The 18,979-nt window shown below is 39.8% G+C and overlaps 1 protein-coding gene across 3 annotated transcripts in view; it reads left to right on the forward strand.

The window, feature by feature from the left end:
• Positions 1-76: 76 nt before the first annotated feature.
• The window catches only part of SYNJ2 (synaptojanin 2), a 64,312-nt gene continuing 45,409 nt past the window's right edge, over positions 77-18,979 (forward strand). The window contains exons 1-3 of one of the 3 annotated variants that reach the window (XM_048080765.2): positions 77-210; positions 8,220-8,306; positions 16,473-16,743. In XM_048080765.2, coding sequence (XP_047936722.2) covers positions 90-210; positions 8,220-8,306; positions 16,473-16,743 — 479 coding nt within the window. In that variant the 5' untranslated portion in view covers positions 77-89. Of the gene's footprint in view, positions 211-6,193; positions 6,222-8,219; positions 8,307-16,472; positions 16,744-18,979 lie in introns of those variants that run through there. The other 2 variants (XM_048080767.2, XM_013178224.3) reach the window with 2 other exon arrangements.

The raw sequence follows: 18,979 nt of genomic DNA on the forward strand, positions 1-18,979 counted from the left end.
CGGGCGCCTCCCGGCGGCCCGCCGAGGTGACCGCCTGCCGCGGGCGGCCTCCGGGCACCGAGCCTCCCCCGCCGTGCCCAGCGGCCCCCATGGCGCTGAGCAAAGGGCTGCGGCTGCTCTGGAAGCAGGAGCCGGGGCCGAGCGCCCTGCTGGAGGCTCGCAGCCGCCGGGACTGCCTGTTGCTGGAGGCCGGCACCGTGGCGGCGCTCAGTAAGTGCCCGGCGGGGCGGGCGGGGACCCGGTGCGCCACATGCGGGGGGCGGGGGCGGGCGGGGACCCGGTGCGCCACATGCGGGGGGTCCGGTACACGCGTGGGGGCCGTGGGTGGGCACCGGGCTCGGGGCACTCGTCCCGAGCCGCTCGCGGCAGAGCCCGGCCCTTCACAGCCCTCCCCCGGGCCTGCTGCTCTCTGCCCGGGCAGTGGAAGGCGCTCACGGGCGTGCTGGGGATTGTCTCGTCCTGGGCTTTGGCACCTGCCGCCCAGGAGTTAATGCAGCGGTAGCGCAGAAAAATGGGGTGATTTGAGAGTGTTTGGGCACGAAAAATGCAGGGGAAGGTGTCGTGCTTGTGCCAGGTTAACTGGTTCGGCACGTAGCGCTTACCTGCGCCTGCAGTGCTGCCGCTGGTTGTGGTGTGGGGGGGGTCTGTGTTCAGGCAGCTCAAAGGAAAGGGGTGAGGCTTAAACCGTGGGTTTTGTGGTAAAAACTGTCCGTACGTTGCGCTTTGTGCAATGCCGGTCACATTGATCACTGAGGAGAGCAACAGGACACGAGGAAGCTGAATCAGATCTTCCATGGCAGGCTGTGGCAGGACATCCAGGCCAAAATGCCCCATTTCCAGGTGTTAGGGATTTATATGAGTGGGGAAAACCAACAAGCTATACGGGAGGCCAATGATTTGCATGAGAACAAGCTCCAAGAGTGCAAATCTTTTGACATGTCCTGATAAAGATGTTGTTATTGTCACAGCCTGCATTTTTTTAATTGTTATGGGAATGTTATATTGTGTGATACGTTGAGGGTTCAGTTTCTTCTTAGATTCATTGGTAACGGTGGACATTAATGTGCAGAAAAATGTGTTACATTTTTCTATATGTTTTGCTGTCAGTTTTAAGTGAACTGTCAAAGCAATAGGTCTGGTAGTACTGACCAGCATTTTACTCGCTTTCCCTGGTCCAAAAACGTTTTGACATTAAAACTCTCCATTGACATCAATGAATTTTGATCTGGCTTTTGTTATTCTGGTATACATCCAAAGCAATTCCACCGTCTAAAGCCAATGTGCATGAATAATACTGAGAGACCAGCATTCATCTAGCGACCCCAAGCCATTTGTATGACCAGTAGTTGGGAAGATTATTTGTAATCTTACTAATTTAAGGAATCACCAATTTAAAATAGATGTTTCTTTCCCAGTGTTGCTATCCTTCATTTAAATAGCCATAGCTAGAAGTGATTAGAGAACTTATACAGTTTCTTTTAAAATACATGTTAATTTGCTACATGAATTTTAAAGTAATGGTCTGTATGGTGGCTAGTGTAAAGGCTTGTTTCTCATGCCTTTTGAAAGTCCAATGTCACCTCTTGAGATAACTGTAATCATTTATGCATTGGCACCCAACCTACTCCATGTTAATAGCTTTGTCATTTTAATTCATCTGGTTTCTCTTCCTGCCTGGGTTTGTTCCTGTATTGTAGGAAGAGCTAGTTTATCCAGTTGAGCCTGTTTAATTCATTTTTTCTCTTTATGAAGCAAAGGACCAGAAAAGGAGGGAAAAACAGCAGTAGGTATTGTGATGGTAAATTTACAAGAATTGCAAAGAGGAAACTCCACAGCCAGGGTGACAACAGAAACAACACGAATTCTGTTTTGACTGGCTTTGGGTTGTTACTGGCCATAAAACACCTCAGTAGAAGATTAACATTTCTGAATAGTGATGCAATATGATGGCCACACAATTTTCAGTTAAACAGTGTTTTTAAGGACAGTAGGTTTTTTCCCTTCCTCTTCTCATGATGACACTGTAAGGTAAAACTTGCTGTTTTGCATTTAAAAGTACATTTTGCAAGAGGCTTTATTTTGCAACCCTAAGGCTTTACTCCTGCCCAGAAGGATGGGTGACAGCGTAAACAATTCTTCCAGGAATTGCTGAACTAGAACATCAATAAGTAGCTTCTCTTATAGAAGAAACTTACCGTCGTGAAGATTGAGGAAAAATTGTCATTGATTTAGAAGCTTTTGCTTACACAAGGGGGAATATAGATTCAAAATGCTGTGCTACTTTCAACACATTACAGTTTTAACACTTCATAAATGAACTGAACTTTATACTAAAGCTAAAGTGCTGAAAATACAGGTATTTAACTTTATTATAGCAGGTGAAATGCAGTCAAGAGGAGTGCTCCACAGAGCAGCCCTGTGCCTCCCCTGCAGCCTCGGTTGCAGGTAGAGCTGTGTGGTTCCCTGCTAGGGCGGGGGGAAATCAGGGCATAGCCTTGCGGGGCAGGGATGCAAAACCAGGAAGTGGCAGGTATTTACCTACGGATCTTTATTGTACAGAAAGCCGTTTCTGTGCTGTGTGTACATTCAATGTTTACAATTAGTTTTAGTTTTGTAATTATATGTACAAATATGTCACTGAGCGGGGTTTTTGAAATCAAACATTAATACTTGTGCAAACATATTGTGAATATATTTCTGTGTGCTATCAAAAACAATGAGCCCCACAGCATGACTCATTTTACTCTTATGCCAGGATATTTATATAACTAGTCTCCTTATTATATTTGTATTTCTAATACTTACTACAATTTTTAAAAAGAAAAAAAATTATAATTTTTTCTGTGGTTTAGTGGTGTTCAAACTTTTCCTGTTTGTGGATTCCTACAAACCGTGCAGTAGAAATAATCTACTTGACAGAAGCCTTGCTTTTCTGGGTTACACTGTCAGTGTTTCTGTGTTAATATATGTGATATATAACAGGAACCACATGGTCAGGTTCTAGGGAAATGACTTAGAGACTTATCTCCATGTTCTTGACTGCCTGCAGACCACAGGAGTGGCCAGTACAAACCTTTTTTTTTTTTTTTTTTTTTAAACCCTTTCTTCTTTGGCTGTGAATAAATATATTAATATACAGGTATGAAAATATAATCCCTTACTAGAAACAGTGTTTTCCATCTAATATAGAAAGCTGGTGAACCAACCTTTTCAAAATGCTCCTTTTTTGATTTGTTTGCAATGTTTTCAAGCAGGCAATAGACTTTCTAGGAAATATATATGGTAAAAAATATTGCTTAACATTTTGAATATCCAGACTCTCTTAACTCTAACTCTGCCCACAGACTTCTTCCCAACCCTATATTGCTTGATGTATATGCTATTACATAATGCAGCCTGACTTGCACAATGCCTACATAGCTTGGATTGGATATGAATGGGAAGACTTCAGCAGTGAAAGACTATGAACGTAAATGAAAATACAACAAAGTGCTTTGGGTTTGTCTGAGGATGACAGAAAACAGAAGCTGGAAGCAAGTTAATGATCTGAACTCATATAACACCAGACGTTGAACGTATTTCTAGGTTATTATGCTGGACATAGTGTATATATTTTTTTTCTCAAGTGTTTTTGTGTATCAAACTTGTTTGATTATGCATTTATTCTTTCTCATAAAAATTCACACCTGTCACCAAAATGCTGAAAGAAGCACAAATAAAGGAAACAAGCTCCTTGATACCCTTGTCACGTCAATCCAATTGGGTTCTACAAATACTTACAAACAGTTCAGAGCATGTATGCAAGGCTGTACCTACGGCTAAGCTAGTGTCTAAATATTTCCAGAGTCAGGCTAAAGAAAGAGGGGAGAGCCAGCATCTGTAAACCAGTCCCAGGCTTTTTTTTATTAAAGAGCTCTTTCTGTGGTTTTACCTGGAAGTTGTAGGTGTTTCTATGTCTGTCCTTAATGTTCGGCTTGGGCTGGTGGTACCTTTCTGCCCCCTTCCTGCAGTCACGGAGCTTCCTGGGCACCGCGTGTCTGAGAGCCTTTGTGGTTCCTGCTGAAGCCCAGGAGATGAACCCTAAGGAAGGGCTGGATAAAGGAAACTGCATATGCCTGGCCAGTTCCTGCTAGCCATTAAATCGAATTTGCAGCCTGTCTAAGCAGGAAGTCACACTTGGATAGCAGGTATATGTCGTCTCGTGGTGTTTTCCTTTGGCTCTGAAACATTTTACGCTTGGAAAAAGGTCACTTTCAGCTGAGTTTATTATAGCTTGTTTTTATTGAATTATTGTGCACCTTTTGTTTTGCAAGAGTTAATAATTTCACCTAAGATGCTAACCTTATATATAATTTACATCAGGAGATTTTAAATAATTAACATTAAAAAAGCGCTTGAGGAATGCACACTGTGTGCAGTTCTCTAACGCTGTTATGAACATACAACACAGTTGCAATTAGTGCAGAAGGGTGGATACTCAATTATATGTTTAGTGGAAGGAAAGATTGCTAAAAAGTATCAGTGGGAAGCTTTTAGCGAAGTTTGGTAATTACCAGGTGTACTCTGTAGTACCTGAAGCCATTATTAAGCAATAAACAAATGCACCATGTATTTGGAAAACTCAACTTGTCCTCCAAGTAGACATCTTCATGGTAAATTTCAATAACTTCTGTAGCACCTACTTCCACTAACAATATATATATATATTTCCATCTTTCTTGTTTGAAAAAGGAAGGATTTTACCTGTGAGTAGAATGTAGTTAGACTTCCATTATTTGTCCTAGGTTTTTAGGCAGACAGCACTCCTTGCCTCTGCATTTCAGGCCTTTTGTGAAAGCCCTTACAGAATGAAAACTCTGACAGTGGAAACTTCAACAGAAAAACACATAAATAATTTTTTTGTTACTGATTAGAAAAGACCTTTGTCTTTGGACATACCCAGCTGTCAAATGTTGTCACTAAGGCAGTGTTTACAATATTGTTCAGCCTTGTCCAATATGCTTTATATTCTCCCTGTGTATCAACAATCCTTCTGTAGTATTTTTTCCCCTTACCTCTGATCTTTGTTCAGTGAAGGCAATAGCACATAGGCTAGCTTTGTTCTGTTTCTAGTCACTTGCTTTCTGATGCTGTCTCTATTGTCCTAGCATTGCTTGCAAATAGTCTAGGAGATGCTTAAGGCCAGGTTTTGGTGAAACTTTAGATTCCTTTAAGAAATTTTAAAGATTTTTAAATAGTTCTCTTTAATAATAAGGTATGACATTGGCACAAGTCATCTGCAATGTTCTTTAAAGTCACGCTTTGGCCATCCTTTCAGTGTATCATTTTTTATAGTGGTTGTTGGGGATTCCTCCTCCTCCCTCCAAAAAGACGAAGATGGGCTGGGATACGTGCGGATCCATCTAGGGCTCCGCAGCACTTGGAGGGAAGGCACCGTGCTCTGACCTGCCCACCACCAGGGCACAGAGTGAGACCAGGCCGAGCTGGGGGGCATGAGGGAGGAACGAGCCCCCCAGACCTCGAGGAGCCATTTTGGAGGTTGTGCCGGGGGGGCACTGTGCCTGACCCCTGCTGCGCGGGGCCTGGGCCCTGGCCCAAGCAGAAGGGCAGCGATCAAAGTGCATCTCAGGAGTTTGTGAAGCACCTGGGTGTATAATGGGACCGCAGTCTTCAGTTTCTATAACAGATTATGGTTTTTTTTCCACACAAAAGTTTGGTCTCTGCGCAGTAACATATTGTGGGCTGTCTGCTTGCTGGGTGAGGCCTGAGGAGCGCGCTGCTCTCCAGGGGGCACACAGAGGTGGTCGGGGGAAGATCCCTTTGACCCTTCTTTGGTTTCTGAATCCAAATTGGTTTAGGAGCAAAATGAACCCAGAAAAAATAACAGGATTTGCTATATGGTATAAATTTTGGTGAGTTGTTAGCCAGCCAGAAAGAGAGGCAGCAGAGCCCAGAGTCCTCCCAGAGCTTTGCATTGGGAGCCTGCTCCTCTCTTTCAGGCAGCTCCTCTGCTACTGATGCCCTGACTGATGCTGCTGGGCTGGTAAATCCTCTTTTAACTGGTCTGCCCAGGACACAGCCTGTTCCTGTACAGCTGTCGGCAAAACCCAGCTGTTTGTTTGTCTGCCCTTGGAGAACTGCCGTGCCAAGAGCTGATGTGCGTGTGATGCTGCTGGCTTGACCGAGGAAACTTTGGAGGCTTCTGTACATGCCAGTGTCAGGTGCTTCTTGCCATTAGCTGCATGACTTTTGTGTTGCTTATTTCCACAAATTCTGTTCTTTTGGATCATGTGGTTACCAGGCATGTTAATGGCCAGCTTTCCAACTCGTAATTTTATTTTGAAGAGTATCGCTGTGCTTTCAAGATGTCTCTTAAATGCTTTCAGGTTGTGTCTAGTCTGAAGGTTTGCAAGGTCCTGCATCAGTCTGAGATCTAAATCTCTCACTATTTCTGTCATTCCCTATTTCTTCCTAAAGGTGGAATGTTTGGAGCAAGAATTCAGTGTATGCTTTTTCTTTTTTTCTTTCAAACTATAGAGTTTGAAAGAGGAGAACAAATTTAAGAAAAATATCAGTATCTTTTTGCTGCTTTTTTTTCTAGTTACTGAATATGACAGAGAGACATTACTTTTTTAACCTCTTTTTGTCTTTTTTTTAATACACAAGAAAGGCCTGACAATCTTTTTTTATTTTTTGATGAGACACTCTATCTTAACTGTTGTTGCAGAAGTTTTGTCTGAAGTGAGCTTTCAGAGTCTCAGCTCTTAAGAGATGCTGTTATTGAATATTTAAACTGTTGCTCTCCAGAGGTTTACATTAAACAATAAAAATCCCTTTATTTGCTTCCTGTTGCTTATGTTTTACTTCACTGGTGTGTGTGGTATCAACATTTTGCTGGATTTGTGTGATTCACTCAGTGTTTGTAAGAAAGCAAAATAGATTGTGAAAGCCTGGTGGCAAAAATAAAATTGAGAAAAGAATTAACAACTCTTCCTTATTCAACACAGATGCAAAAACAAGAGACAAATGCGTTTTCATTTCCTCTGGGGGTTGCCTCTACTAAGGACTCTACAGGAATTGTGCAAGTGGAAGCGTCCTTGCCTTCACTTCAAAATGTCAGAGAGAGATGAGATACTTATTTCTTTTCCATGCTTCTCACTGAGCTACTTTGCCTCTTGACGTTCATAAAGAAAAGTCTGCTGCTTTATTTTCTCTCATCCACTTCGAGCAGTTCAGCTTGTCATTTGTCGGCCAGGGGGTTTTAAGTTTTTTTAACTGCTGAAGTTTGCAAGGAGCATAAGATTTTAAAGCATTAGCTAACCTGTGAAAGAACCATGTGTCTGTTTATTTGCAGTCAAGGAGTAAACGGACGTTTGAGGGTCACAGTCTTGTTTTATTCATTCATGAGGCTAAATTTGCTCCTCATTAGGAAATATATACAAAATGCAGGCTTACTGGTTCAGGAAGTACTTGATTTTTCCCTAAAGTAGCAGTGACGAGCTTGGGGCATATTCTGGCTTAATACTCAGTCAATCTAAGTGTTCAGCTTGTGCCCATTGAAGTCATTTATTGCAGAAATACACAAATCTTACAACAGCATTTGATCCTCTAATTTTATTTATTTATTTTTAAACAGTTAGTTCTTACTTGATTGAGATATAAGTTTAGTTCCTCTAGAAATCAGCATCCGATTTGCCTACATCAAATTATGTTATCTTGCATAAAAGATTCTGATTCTGTTTGAAATTATGCTGTGAGAATCTGGAAACAGAAACCGTCTCTTTTTGTACATCAGGAAAAGATATATTTTAGTTCATGGCCAGACAATTTTTTTGTTGTTGCTCTTGTTTTTGAACAGTGTAAAGTTTAAATATATGTATACATTCCTTTACACATTGTGAAACTAGCGTGGCATCTGCTAACATCTCCACCGTAGAATTAGGGCATTACTAATAATTATGTGTCCTGGAAAAGTAGTGCGTGCCCTTCTTTTTTCTAGGTTGGTGGGAGGAGAGGCTATATGCTTCTGTCCCATTGCTTTTTAACGTTCTTAAGCATTAAAACAACACATGCTGTGTTCTTGCAGCATTTTAACTCTACTAATGTAATTATTTTTCTGACTGAGATCAGCTGGGATGGATTGGTGTAGACTATAGCAATCTTAAAATTTGATAAGGACCAGAACACTAAGGTTTGCTGTCTTTTGTTTTGTATCTTAGCTCCAGAAGAAAAGGATGCAATTAAAGGACAATATGAAAAACTCATGGATGCTTATGGCTGTTTAGGAGAGCTTCAGCTTAAATGTGGTAAGTGACCATCTGTATGACTAAGATTATAAAAATGTCCAGACAGTGCTGGCATGCTGTAGCACCAAATGGCTAAAGTTGTCCAGTTCCTTAACATTTCAAAGCTAATTGCAGCTTGTTATGCGTAGTCTGGAAAAGATCTACTTCTTTTTCTATGCTGTGCCAAAAGCATACTGCCAAGTGATAGTCTAAGCATTTTTGGATTTTTTTTTTTGCTTTTGTTTTGTCTGACATTCTTAGCTGCCTGAAGATAATTGTCTGTCTTTTTTTTTTACTGCAATCATCCAAGGCAAACTGATTTCTCACTTTTTTTTTTTGAAGGATCATATTTAAACAGTGATTAATCATTGCCATCTGAAACTGCAGATTCCTAGTCTTTGCTATAATGCCCAATTGCCTTTAATTGTGTAATTCACATGGAAAAAGATTTGCAGAAGCAGTCCTTGAACTTCAACTAGTAAGGAATAGTAAGGAATATTTATTGTCATTACTTTAATTTTCTGTACAGTTTGGGAATCTTGATTTAGCAGAGGTTTTGCTATTACGCTGCCTACAGGAATTTTAATGGAAATAGCATGTTTTAGGCACAGGACTGCAGTCACTGATTCGAAGGTAATAGTACCTTGCACAGCAGACATCAAATCCACTGATGAAAAGGATGCATTAAAACAAAAGGTTAGTGGTATTAAAACATGGTATAGTTCAAACATTTTCTGTGTTCATTAAGGAAAGCTGTATGAGACTTGATCTCGTGGTCTTAGAGTAAACCTTAATTTTGACTTGGAGAAATGACAAGACTGATTTTCATATAACTTAGTGCTTAATCAAGGAATCTGCGGAAGGCAATGGAGGTGTAAGCACTGGCTTATTTAGACCAGTACATGTAAGTGTATCTTTTTATAGCTTACCTACCATTTTATGGCTCAAGGAATATGATGCAAGATTGATCTGAAGAGGTGGCTGCAGTCTGAAAGATTTCTGTGTCGTAATTTAAAACTCTAGGCCCATCTAGTCTTTTAAATGAATGTGGGCTTTTTGTTTGTTTCGTTTCTTGTGGAATTAATTAGGCATTTCTATGGAGATGTATATCAATTTGTTAATGCAATTAAAAATGGAGGATTTGTGTTTGTTTTTTCTTGGCACTTGGACCTGTTTTTCCTCATAGTAGTCTAATTAATCCTGTTGTAATAGCAAAGGAATGCAGCTATTGAAGTCAAGCTCTTCAAGCTACAAATGAGAGTAGTTTCTTGTACGTGATGGGAACTAAATATATCTGGTTTTAGTCTTCATATTAGAATGTGAATTATTTCAGTTGGGATATGAAATATACTCAGCCTTATCTTTTCTTCTTTTCTCCTATTTCTGTGTTGCCATGTCCTTACTTCTTTTTGAACAACACCTGCTTAACTTCAGTGCCTGTGAAGAGTGAGTTTTTTTCATCTCTGAGCTCTGTCACTGTACCTTTGTCTTGTCCTACTGTTAAATTACAAGTCCTGGTACAGGACTTCCTTTGGAAAGGATTGTTTAAAATTGTATTGGTAATTGGATGATAGAAAAAAAAAAAAGTTTACTGCTGGAGGTCAACTCCTAATTTTGACTGAGTGAAAAGTCAGGAGGGTCATGCTGTAATGGTAAGCAAAGGTAAGCAAAGATTTTCAGCTGCCGAACATGTTTAAAAAAGCACAGATGATTGCCTGCCTGCTATTTGACCAGTAAAGAAGTAGCCCATTTTTTTCACAGTCTCAGTTAGTTTTTCCATCTTGCCCGTAAGTATACGCCATCCTTTTAGCTGTTGCTTACGTAAAAGATTAACACTACCAAAAATGTATGTAATATAACTTTTTGCTTTCTTAGGTAATATATTCTATGCAAACAAGGGCATAATCGGCCAGCTCTTCACTGACCATCAGTTATCAGATACATTTTGTTCAGAAGTATCTCTATTGTTTTTTTTACAGCTGGAAACCTGCAGATCACAAGTAATAAATTAACTGAAAATATTTGTATAAGTACATTCCACAGGGATATTAAAAGAGCATATTTGTAGAGCAGAAGGGGAGACTTTTTCAAGACATGAAAGATGTCTCTGAGCACTTCAATTAATCTGTAAATATCGCTACTTAGGAATCCAAATAAATCACATTGTAAGCGTGCCAGAATAGATCATGCTTTTCACAAGAAAGTAGATGAAATATGTGAAGCTGACTCACAAAGTTAATGTTTCCCAGCAGTGATAACATTCACTTCTATGTACTTATGTCTGTTAACATGACTCACTAAGTTCTTCTGCTTTCTTTTGTGAGATGGATGGCAGCAGGATGAATTGTACAGTGTTTCGGAGCTGTATCCCAGCCAAGATTTTGCTGCCAAAGAAGATCTTGCAGTGGCAAATACATTTTAAGCAAAGTGTTAAGAGCTGACTTTGCAGCATTTGCTTTAAACACTGTGATGTCAGGAACAGGTTCGTATATAAAGTAGTATTTTGGCAACATCACCATGTAGGTTGCTTAGTTTAATACAGCTGCTGTATTTGGGGAGGTGCTCTGAATTAACTTGGCTGTATATACTCTTGCTTTTGTGCATACAATGTGTTTGATGGTCTAAAGGAAGAATTCTCAAAGCAAAAAAGGACAACTAAGTACCTGTTTTCTATTCCTTTTAATCATTTCCTAATATATAATTTTACTTAGGAGAGGGAGAAAGAGCGTCTTTGAGGCTAAAACTGTAGTTTGGAAAATCTTGGTTCTTTTTATGATTCTGCTATAGATTTCCTCAGAGATTTTCAGCCTGTTGCTTAGAATCAGATCCTCTGCTTCACTCTGTGGCTAATTTTGAAGGGAGATGAGAGGCGTAAATACCTTTGAAAACTGTTTTTCAGTGGACTATAAAGTGAAGTGGAGATATGTGGGGAGTGAAGATGAAATGCACTGGAAATGGAACATGCCGAGGGAACATAAGGAAATGGCATGACTGTTGGAATGGAGAAGGAATAAAAATTGGAGTGGATTCATTTATAAAAGGAAAAGGCAGTCGAGTGAAATATTGACAGTTAAAAAGGACAAAATAAGAATTGGATATTGCCTTTTCCCTGTAGCTCATAACGGGCAGCTCTAAAGTCATCCCATAAACTGCAGGGGAAACAATTGTCTGGAGTCATGTAGACAGGTTAAATACAGAAACTGCAGCTTATTATTGTAGGTGTGACGTACCAGAACTGCATTTCCTGTGGCAGGCTTGCTGAACTTCCATTAAGGCAGTTGGCTTCACAAGAGCTTTTAGAAAAGAAGAAAGGATACAAGTTATTTTCGTCTTGTTTCTCTGCCAAATATTCTCCCTCTTCTGCCTCCCTTGCGCAACCCAATAAAAGGGCATTCAGTGCGTATTGCTGCGAACAGTACATTTCTAATATTTCTTTGAAAGGGTTCTTTACAGATGATAGCGGTGATTTATAGCTGTAACAGGGCAAAATAATGATCTTGGTCACAATACACGAACATTTATATCCATGTATCTGAGATCAAGATTTGATCCATAAATAAGTTTTAAACATTTTTTTTTTCTTCAGCACTTTCAGTAGATCCTGCTTTTTCATAGGCGTATTGCTACGGAAAGAATGGGCACTAAGGAACACTTCACTTCTTGCTCCGATATCTTTTCAGAGATTTCTTTAAAACATTCAAGATAGTATCCCAAGGAAACAAGAGACATTTCTACAGTCGTGATCTTCTGTTGCAATTCTTATGTTCCTAAATCACTTTCATCTACGGGAAAGTTTAGAAAAGCTAATAAAAAGTAGGACTGTATATTAAATTACTTGTAAAAGGTGTTGGTTTTTTTCTTTTTTTTAAAGAAAAGATATTTGGTTTCTAAGGTGAGGACATAGTAGAGTCCACAGCTGATATGATTGTTGGTACAAAGTCAAGGGTAGGAGCCACACCTGGAGCCTTGAGCACTTCACAGGAAAAAAGTTTTCTGGGATGCTTTTCATTGACCTTAGTGCTGGTCCCATTTATCGTGCACTTTGCAGCTGTCAGCTGAATGCAGCATGCTTTCTGCTACTGTACGGCACGTTGACATCAAGGAAAAATTACCATAATTTTCCTCCCAGTATACTTAGTTACTTTTTTTGGGATAACAGTTGTGGGCTTCTGTTCTAAGAAATAAGACTGGAGTTTGGTCTGTCTCCTAGTCCAGATATGCAGGGAGCTCCTGAGAGTAGGAAGCCTTGGTTAAATTTGATTAAAAGTTGTCTCCCCGCCCCCCCTTTTCTTTTTTAAATCCATTTAGCTATTGATGTTTTGGACAGAACAAGCATAAATACCCTGCATACTGTTTAACTCCTTTCAAGGGTTGTAGTCCCATAATGTGCTTTATAATGCTGCTGCCAGGTGGATCTGACTGGACCGTCTGAAGTATTTTCATAGTGACTGGTGTTAGTATGGGACTTCAAGTGCTACTTGCATAAGAACAGTTTCACTGGAAACTTCAGTAATATTTTTAATGTATTGGTAGTGAGCTGCAGTTTTGAAAAAGTTAAGGCTGCAGGAATTAATGGAATAGTCTTGGCTGTTTTAAGGAGAAATACCTTTTTGCTTTAAGGAATGTCTGGGTATTTCGATTTTATTAAAATTGTGATATTTTCATAGTTAGCTCAGCAAAACCAATTCTTTTAAAAAATCCTCTCTTTCTCATGCTGTGGCCTCACAAATCCTTATACCGTAGGAAATTTCGTGTTGTGTTGAGAGCAGGAGATTTTTGTGGGGGAGGGTTTAGTAAGCCAGGAATGCAACTTCTTGCATTCTTTTGTGAGATTTACTGGATAATAAAAATGAATTGTGTAGGAACTAAAAGAATTTTTCAGTAAATTCCTGTCAGCTAAAAATGTTATATTCCCTCCATTGAATGAACAATTACCCAAGAACTTAGCATCTGCAATTCTTAGAAAATCAATTTTATTTTGCTTCTTGTAAAAGTTACTTACACCAGTAACAGCATTTGTCCTGGTTGGAGCAATTTCTCCTTGTAAATTTAAATGCATTTAGGTAGGGTTGTGGTTGATACTTCTGTTTCCATGTTAAGTAGTTATTTTTCAACAGGAAATCTTATGGCCTGTTGATGTTTACATACCAGAAAAGAAACCACATTGGCTTTTTAAAGTTTAAGTTTAGATGTAAAAGGATTGTGGTTTGTTTGTTTGTTTTTGTTTGTTTGTTTTAGTATATCCACAATGATAATCAGACTTTCAGTGACTAGCAATAAGCAGAAGCATCTGTCTTACGTCTGGGAATGTTAAGTTTCTGCCATACGAGGTACTGTTTGGATATGTAATAGTTCTGTTTTTCCTTTGGAATAGCATTTTCAAGCTGAGAAAACGCCTAAGTGAAACCATGAATGGCTGTAGCTTGGTTATCATTTCCATCACAAACTTGTCCAATGCAGTTATCAGTATATTTAAAAACATTGGCAGCTTGAGTCAAAGGGAGAGAGACACAGGGGCGAGAAAGTGTGAGGAAAAACAGATTTGGGATTGAAAGAAGAGACCCCCATATATAAACTGAGGTGCTGGCGAAGAAGGAAGTACAGAGGAAAACTGTATTTTGCTGTGTACAGCTGCGTAGCTTAGTGATAAGTAATTTCTTAGGTTTTGATGGAGACGTGGTTAGAAGATGGATAGCTGAATAGTGTTTTGGTAGCATTAATTTTGCCCCGTTTTTCTTTAATGTTCTAGGATGTAAGTGTGAGACATAACACTGCACTCCTTTGCCAGCCTGTCGCTGTTCTAAGGTGTCATGAAAAGTACGTGAAGGATGAAGGCTTCTCCATAATTTGCTACTCCTTTCCAAGTACTGCAGATGGAGTTATTCTGTGGAAGTAAGGGGCTACTACACGGTGGCAGGAAAGACTGTCACAGCTTCAGAAAGCTGCCAGTCTCCTCACGCATCGGGGACAATGCGGCAGCTCCTTAGCTGTGATTTCTATTTTTGAGCTCAGTAGCTAGTGGTTTGGGGGAGGAGAGATGCTGGACCTCTGCATGCGTAAATGTGACTCCCTTTTGGAGAGTGAGTAAATAAGTGGAGGAGGCAGTGAAAAGAGTCTAGAGTCTCTGCCAGGGATTAGCAAGCTTCTAGGTAAGGCAATACTACATATAGATTTGATCATCTTTTCCCTCATGCTGTGCTTTTTTCCTACACTGCCTTCCTAAACTAAGGAATTGCTTTATTTAGACCCAGTTATTTCCCTCTGGTTACAAGCTCCTTGAAGGACAGAACCACAGATAATGAGCCCACCAGTACTAAATTTTAGTACTTATTGGTTATTTTAATGTTGACTTTCCCTCTCATTCTCTTCTGAATCCTCTAGAAAAGGTCGCTGAAGCCAGTGCAAGTGCTTGTACTCTTTGTCTCAGCATCCCAGCCAGACAGCTCTTCAGGTCTGACCCTAGTGGTTTTCTATCCCTCAAGCTGACTGATAGTAAAGGATATTAATAATGTTTCTATACATTTTTTCCAAATGAGTATTGCAGGGTTTCACCAGTCACAAAAGCTATTGGCTGCAAGAGATGGTATGAAGATATGAACTAACACTGTGATAACTGATGTAGTCATCAACTTAATCCATTGTAATTATGTACATTCATATGCAAAGGAGGAAAAAACTATCAGGTTATAAGTATTTCTAACCCTCTGCTACTGTGTCATCTAGAAAGGTCTAGAAGATGGGCTTTAAAACCCTCAGAAAGGAGAACACAGCAAACCCTTGTTACAGAAAGAAATGTGGTGAACAAAGCTTTTTGATAAACACCACCTACACTGGGCTGAAGCAAATGCAAAACCGAAGTCAGCAGAAGAGAATGAATAAGGTCTAACCTCCCACCCTGTCCTGCTGTCCCAGCCCCAAGTGCCTACACAAATACTCTGGCCCTGCTGAAAACCACCCCGACTTCAGTTTCTGTAGCCCACTGTGCGATCTGGAAGCAAGGGCTCCCCTGCTGATGTTTCAGGAACAAACTAGTTGTTGCGTGAGAGCTGGTCTGTGGTTTTGGACTTTTTCCACTGAGGAGTGTTGAAAAGCAGTCCTACAAAGCGTGCCCTTAGGGCACAGTGACAGGCTATTGGCAGGTCAGACCTTGTTTCTGCTTTAGTAAAGCAATAAATCTTGGCTCACTCCTACCTTTTCTTACTGACTGGAGAGCGTTGGGGTGGCATTGGCTCTGTAGGATGGCATTGTCTCTGTACGAGACCAGTTCAAGTGTATCACAGAATGGTTTGGCTTGGAAGGGACCTGAACAATCATCTAATTCCAGCCCCCTTGCCATGGGGAGATTGGCGGAGGAATCAAATAGTTTCTTCCAAGTAAAACTAGTGTTGTAAGAACAATTGTTCTGCTGCTTCTTAATTATTTATCATTTCAAGGAGAATGAACAGAGGTTGAAATCCCTCTGTGTACTAGAAATCTGATGGTGGTGGTGTTCTCAAACTTCAAAATTTGTCTTTTAGTTCTGGGGCTCTGGAGTTCAGCTGCTTCGTGATTTCATGCTTTCCTTCACAACCGTGAGAGCTAGAATTGTTTCTAATGATGCTTGAGGTTGTCATCTAATCACATACACTCTGCTTTGTGACACAAAAAAGTAAAATCTCAAGAACTGATAATACTGAAACTTTTTGAATGGCTGAAAACAGCCAGCTTCAGAGGAAACCAGTAAGAAATTTGAGTGCTTGATATCTTTAAAATTCAGAAGTCAATTGAAAGATACATAGGGAGGTTCACACTTTATCTCATAATTGATCAGAGTTCTTATCTTTTCCTTGAATCAAATCCAGTGAAAAGTGTACATTCTCCAGGGGGTGAAATCTGATTTTGAGTAGTGATCCAATACAGAGCTCGCCCTAAGTGGGGAAAAATGCACTCTAATACAGCAAAGGATAGAAATGTAAAAATATGTGGATTATTATGCAAATTTGGTCATTTACCTGCAGTCAAAAGGAACTTGGAAATGTAAATGAGCATTGGTGATGTGCTTGTGGTTTGTCTTTTTTTTTTTTCTTTTTCCTGAAGCAGAGATACTGTCCTCTGCTGGAGCCCTGTCAGCATTACATATGACAAGACTGATTGGAAATGACAAAGCCTGTGTCCTCCTGTAACCCTTCTGTAACTATCGCCTTCTAGGTAACACTCGGCTGCACTTTCTGGTCCTGGTGACAGGCTGTTCGTCGGTGGGAAAAATCCTGGACGCTGAAGTTTACAAAATTACTGCAACAGATTTCTGTCCTCTCCAGGAAGAAACAAAGGAAGAGGAGCGTGTTACTGCCTTGAAGAAAATACTGAACTCTGGGATGTTCTATTTCTCCTGGCCTAATGCAGGCTCAAACTTTGACCTGACTGTGCGAGCTCAGAAGCAGGGTGATAACCACTATGAATCTGGTAACTCGTTCTTCTGGTTAGTACTGCATGTTTGTACCAAAGTCTTCTGTCAGCCCCATCTGTATGTTACTGGTCAAACGTCCTCAGAGAGAAATGAACGTGTGTATTCCAGGTGTGCCACCTTTCATTTCGTTGTCATGTCACTTTACGGGGCCTGTGGCCTTACTGAGTTCATGGTAAAACAGTGTCAAAAAAGTAACTTCCATTTAATTAAAATCAGTCTGACAGTGAAATGCAATTCTAATAACTGGATTTTTTGTGTTTTTAAGAAGGAAACACAAGATTTCTTGTTCACACTACAGAAATGTTTCTCTGTGTGTTAAGAATAGTTTCCCTTGTGGTAATAATTTACTTTAAAAGTTATCTAACAGTAACCTGCACTTGAACTGTTCATAAATCACATCACCCATAGACATATATTTTTTATTTTTTAAAATATTTTTTAGAGTGTATGAGTTTAAAGTCTGCATTTCAATCTTTCAATAATGTGCCCTAGTTTTGTGTTGAAAGCATCAATATTAATATGTTTGCAGCTCAGTGTAAAAGTATGTTACACAGAAGGAAACTCCAGTGATCCACTGCTTTGCAATTCTTACTTTCTTGTCCTTACAAAGCAAAGTAAAAGCATTTCTTGTAAATATTAGTTGAGTGGAAAGGAAAACACAACTGCTGGGTTTTGTCTCTGTTAGGTGGGTTCCCCATTAAAGCAATTCAGTTTGTTTGCTTTACAAGTTCTGGCAGGTTTGTTTGTTTATTCTAAACAAAAAGGTATGCAGGAAACATAGCTGTACTGGAAACAAATGAGTGCTGTATGGTATAGGTGGGAAATAACTGCCCAAGTTTAATGTGGGTGTACTGCTAGAATGTGTGATACGTCTTGTGGCCTAAAGTAGGTGAATATCAAATTGTCAAAAAAGTTCATAATGGGTGATAAATAAACATGAGAGGAGCAGTTCAGTCAGGCTAAATAGTCTTTCTGCCCTTCTCTTACAAATGGTAAGATACAGAGTTTTGAGTTTCACCCAGAAGGGAGGTAAATAAAAACTTGCTTTCAGCTGTGCTAATTACGCATTCCTCTCAAAAAGCTCTCTAAGCACGTCAAGTCTGACATGTGACACAAACGAGCTGTGTTCCAGTGTAGAATCTCCTAAGGTGACAACGTCTCTTAATAAAAAAAGCAACTCTCTTACCTGTCCCATCTTTTGAAATGTTTCATCTTGGAAGATAAGTATTTGAACTTCTCTTTGCTGCTTCTGACTAATCTAGCAGTACCCTGTGAAGAGGTTCCACTTTGCTGTGTGTTGTAGAGCAGGCACGAATGGTGACAACGTCACATTTAGGGCAAAGAGGTGTTCCAAAGAAAATTGATTGTAAGGCATTTATGTGATATGGGGAATGTTAAACTGAGCAACAGATTCTTGGAAAAAGCAAACAGTGAGATAAATGGTTATATGATGAAAAGCTTCAGACAGCCTTAATTATAAGCAATGCAACCTGTCTGTTAAATGAACTGCAACAACAACAAAAAAAGATCTAATGGAATTTGTCTGAGTCCTCACTGGGACTTGCTCTTTGAATAGAGCTAGGAAAAGGAGCTGGTAGAGATACCAAAAATTGTTTTAGAGTTGCTTTTTTTAGTTACGTATTTAGTTTAAAAATGTAGGATTGACTTTCACCCTGTCAGAGAAATGCTGTACTCTTTAAGAACAGTACTTCAGGGGTTTTCCAAAGATATAATAACTCTTGTATAGATCTGCTGTTGAGCCATAAATGATCATAAGAGGGATCTTCTTGGCCCTCATTTGTGACTAAAGTCACATTTTGAAAAATGAGATGAGGAATAAGTCATAATAGAAGAGACCAGCATCACTGTTAACCAGCATGATGGGTTTCTTGGGTTGTTGATTTTAAAATAAATTGAAGGTTAAAACAGACGTTCTTCTTAATTTCAATAGCACTTTTTGTGACATCTGGAGTTAAAAGAGACAATGTTTGCATAAGCTGAATTGTAAGGCAGAGGGGCAAAGAGAGCAGTTTGGCAGTAGCTGAGCTATTCAAATTTGCCACACTCTTTTCATTGTAGCAGTTCACAAACATTTCCTATTGTGTAAATACTCGTTTTCCTAAATGATATTTCCTCATTTCAGATAAGGTATAACTGCAACAGAAAAGGGGTCACAAAAACTTGCTTAAATTAGTGATTGTTGTGGGATGGGACCCATGCCTGTCGGTCTTATTTTACTGAGTACACC

The sequence above is a fragment of the Anser cygnoides genome, chromosome 3 (genome assembly GCF_040182565.1).
Source record: "Anser cygnoides isolate HZ-2024a breed goose chromosome 3, Taihu_goose_T2T_genome, whole genome shotgun sequence".
Lineage (NCBI taxonomy): Eukaryota > Metazoa > Chordata > Aves > Anseriformes > Anatidae > Anser > Anser cygnoides.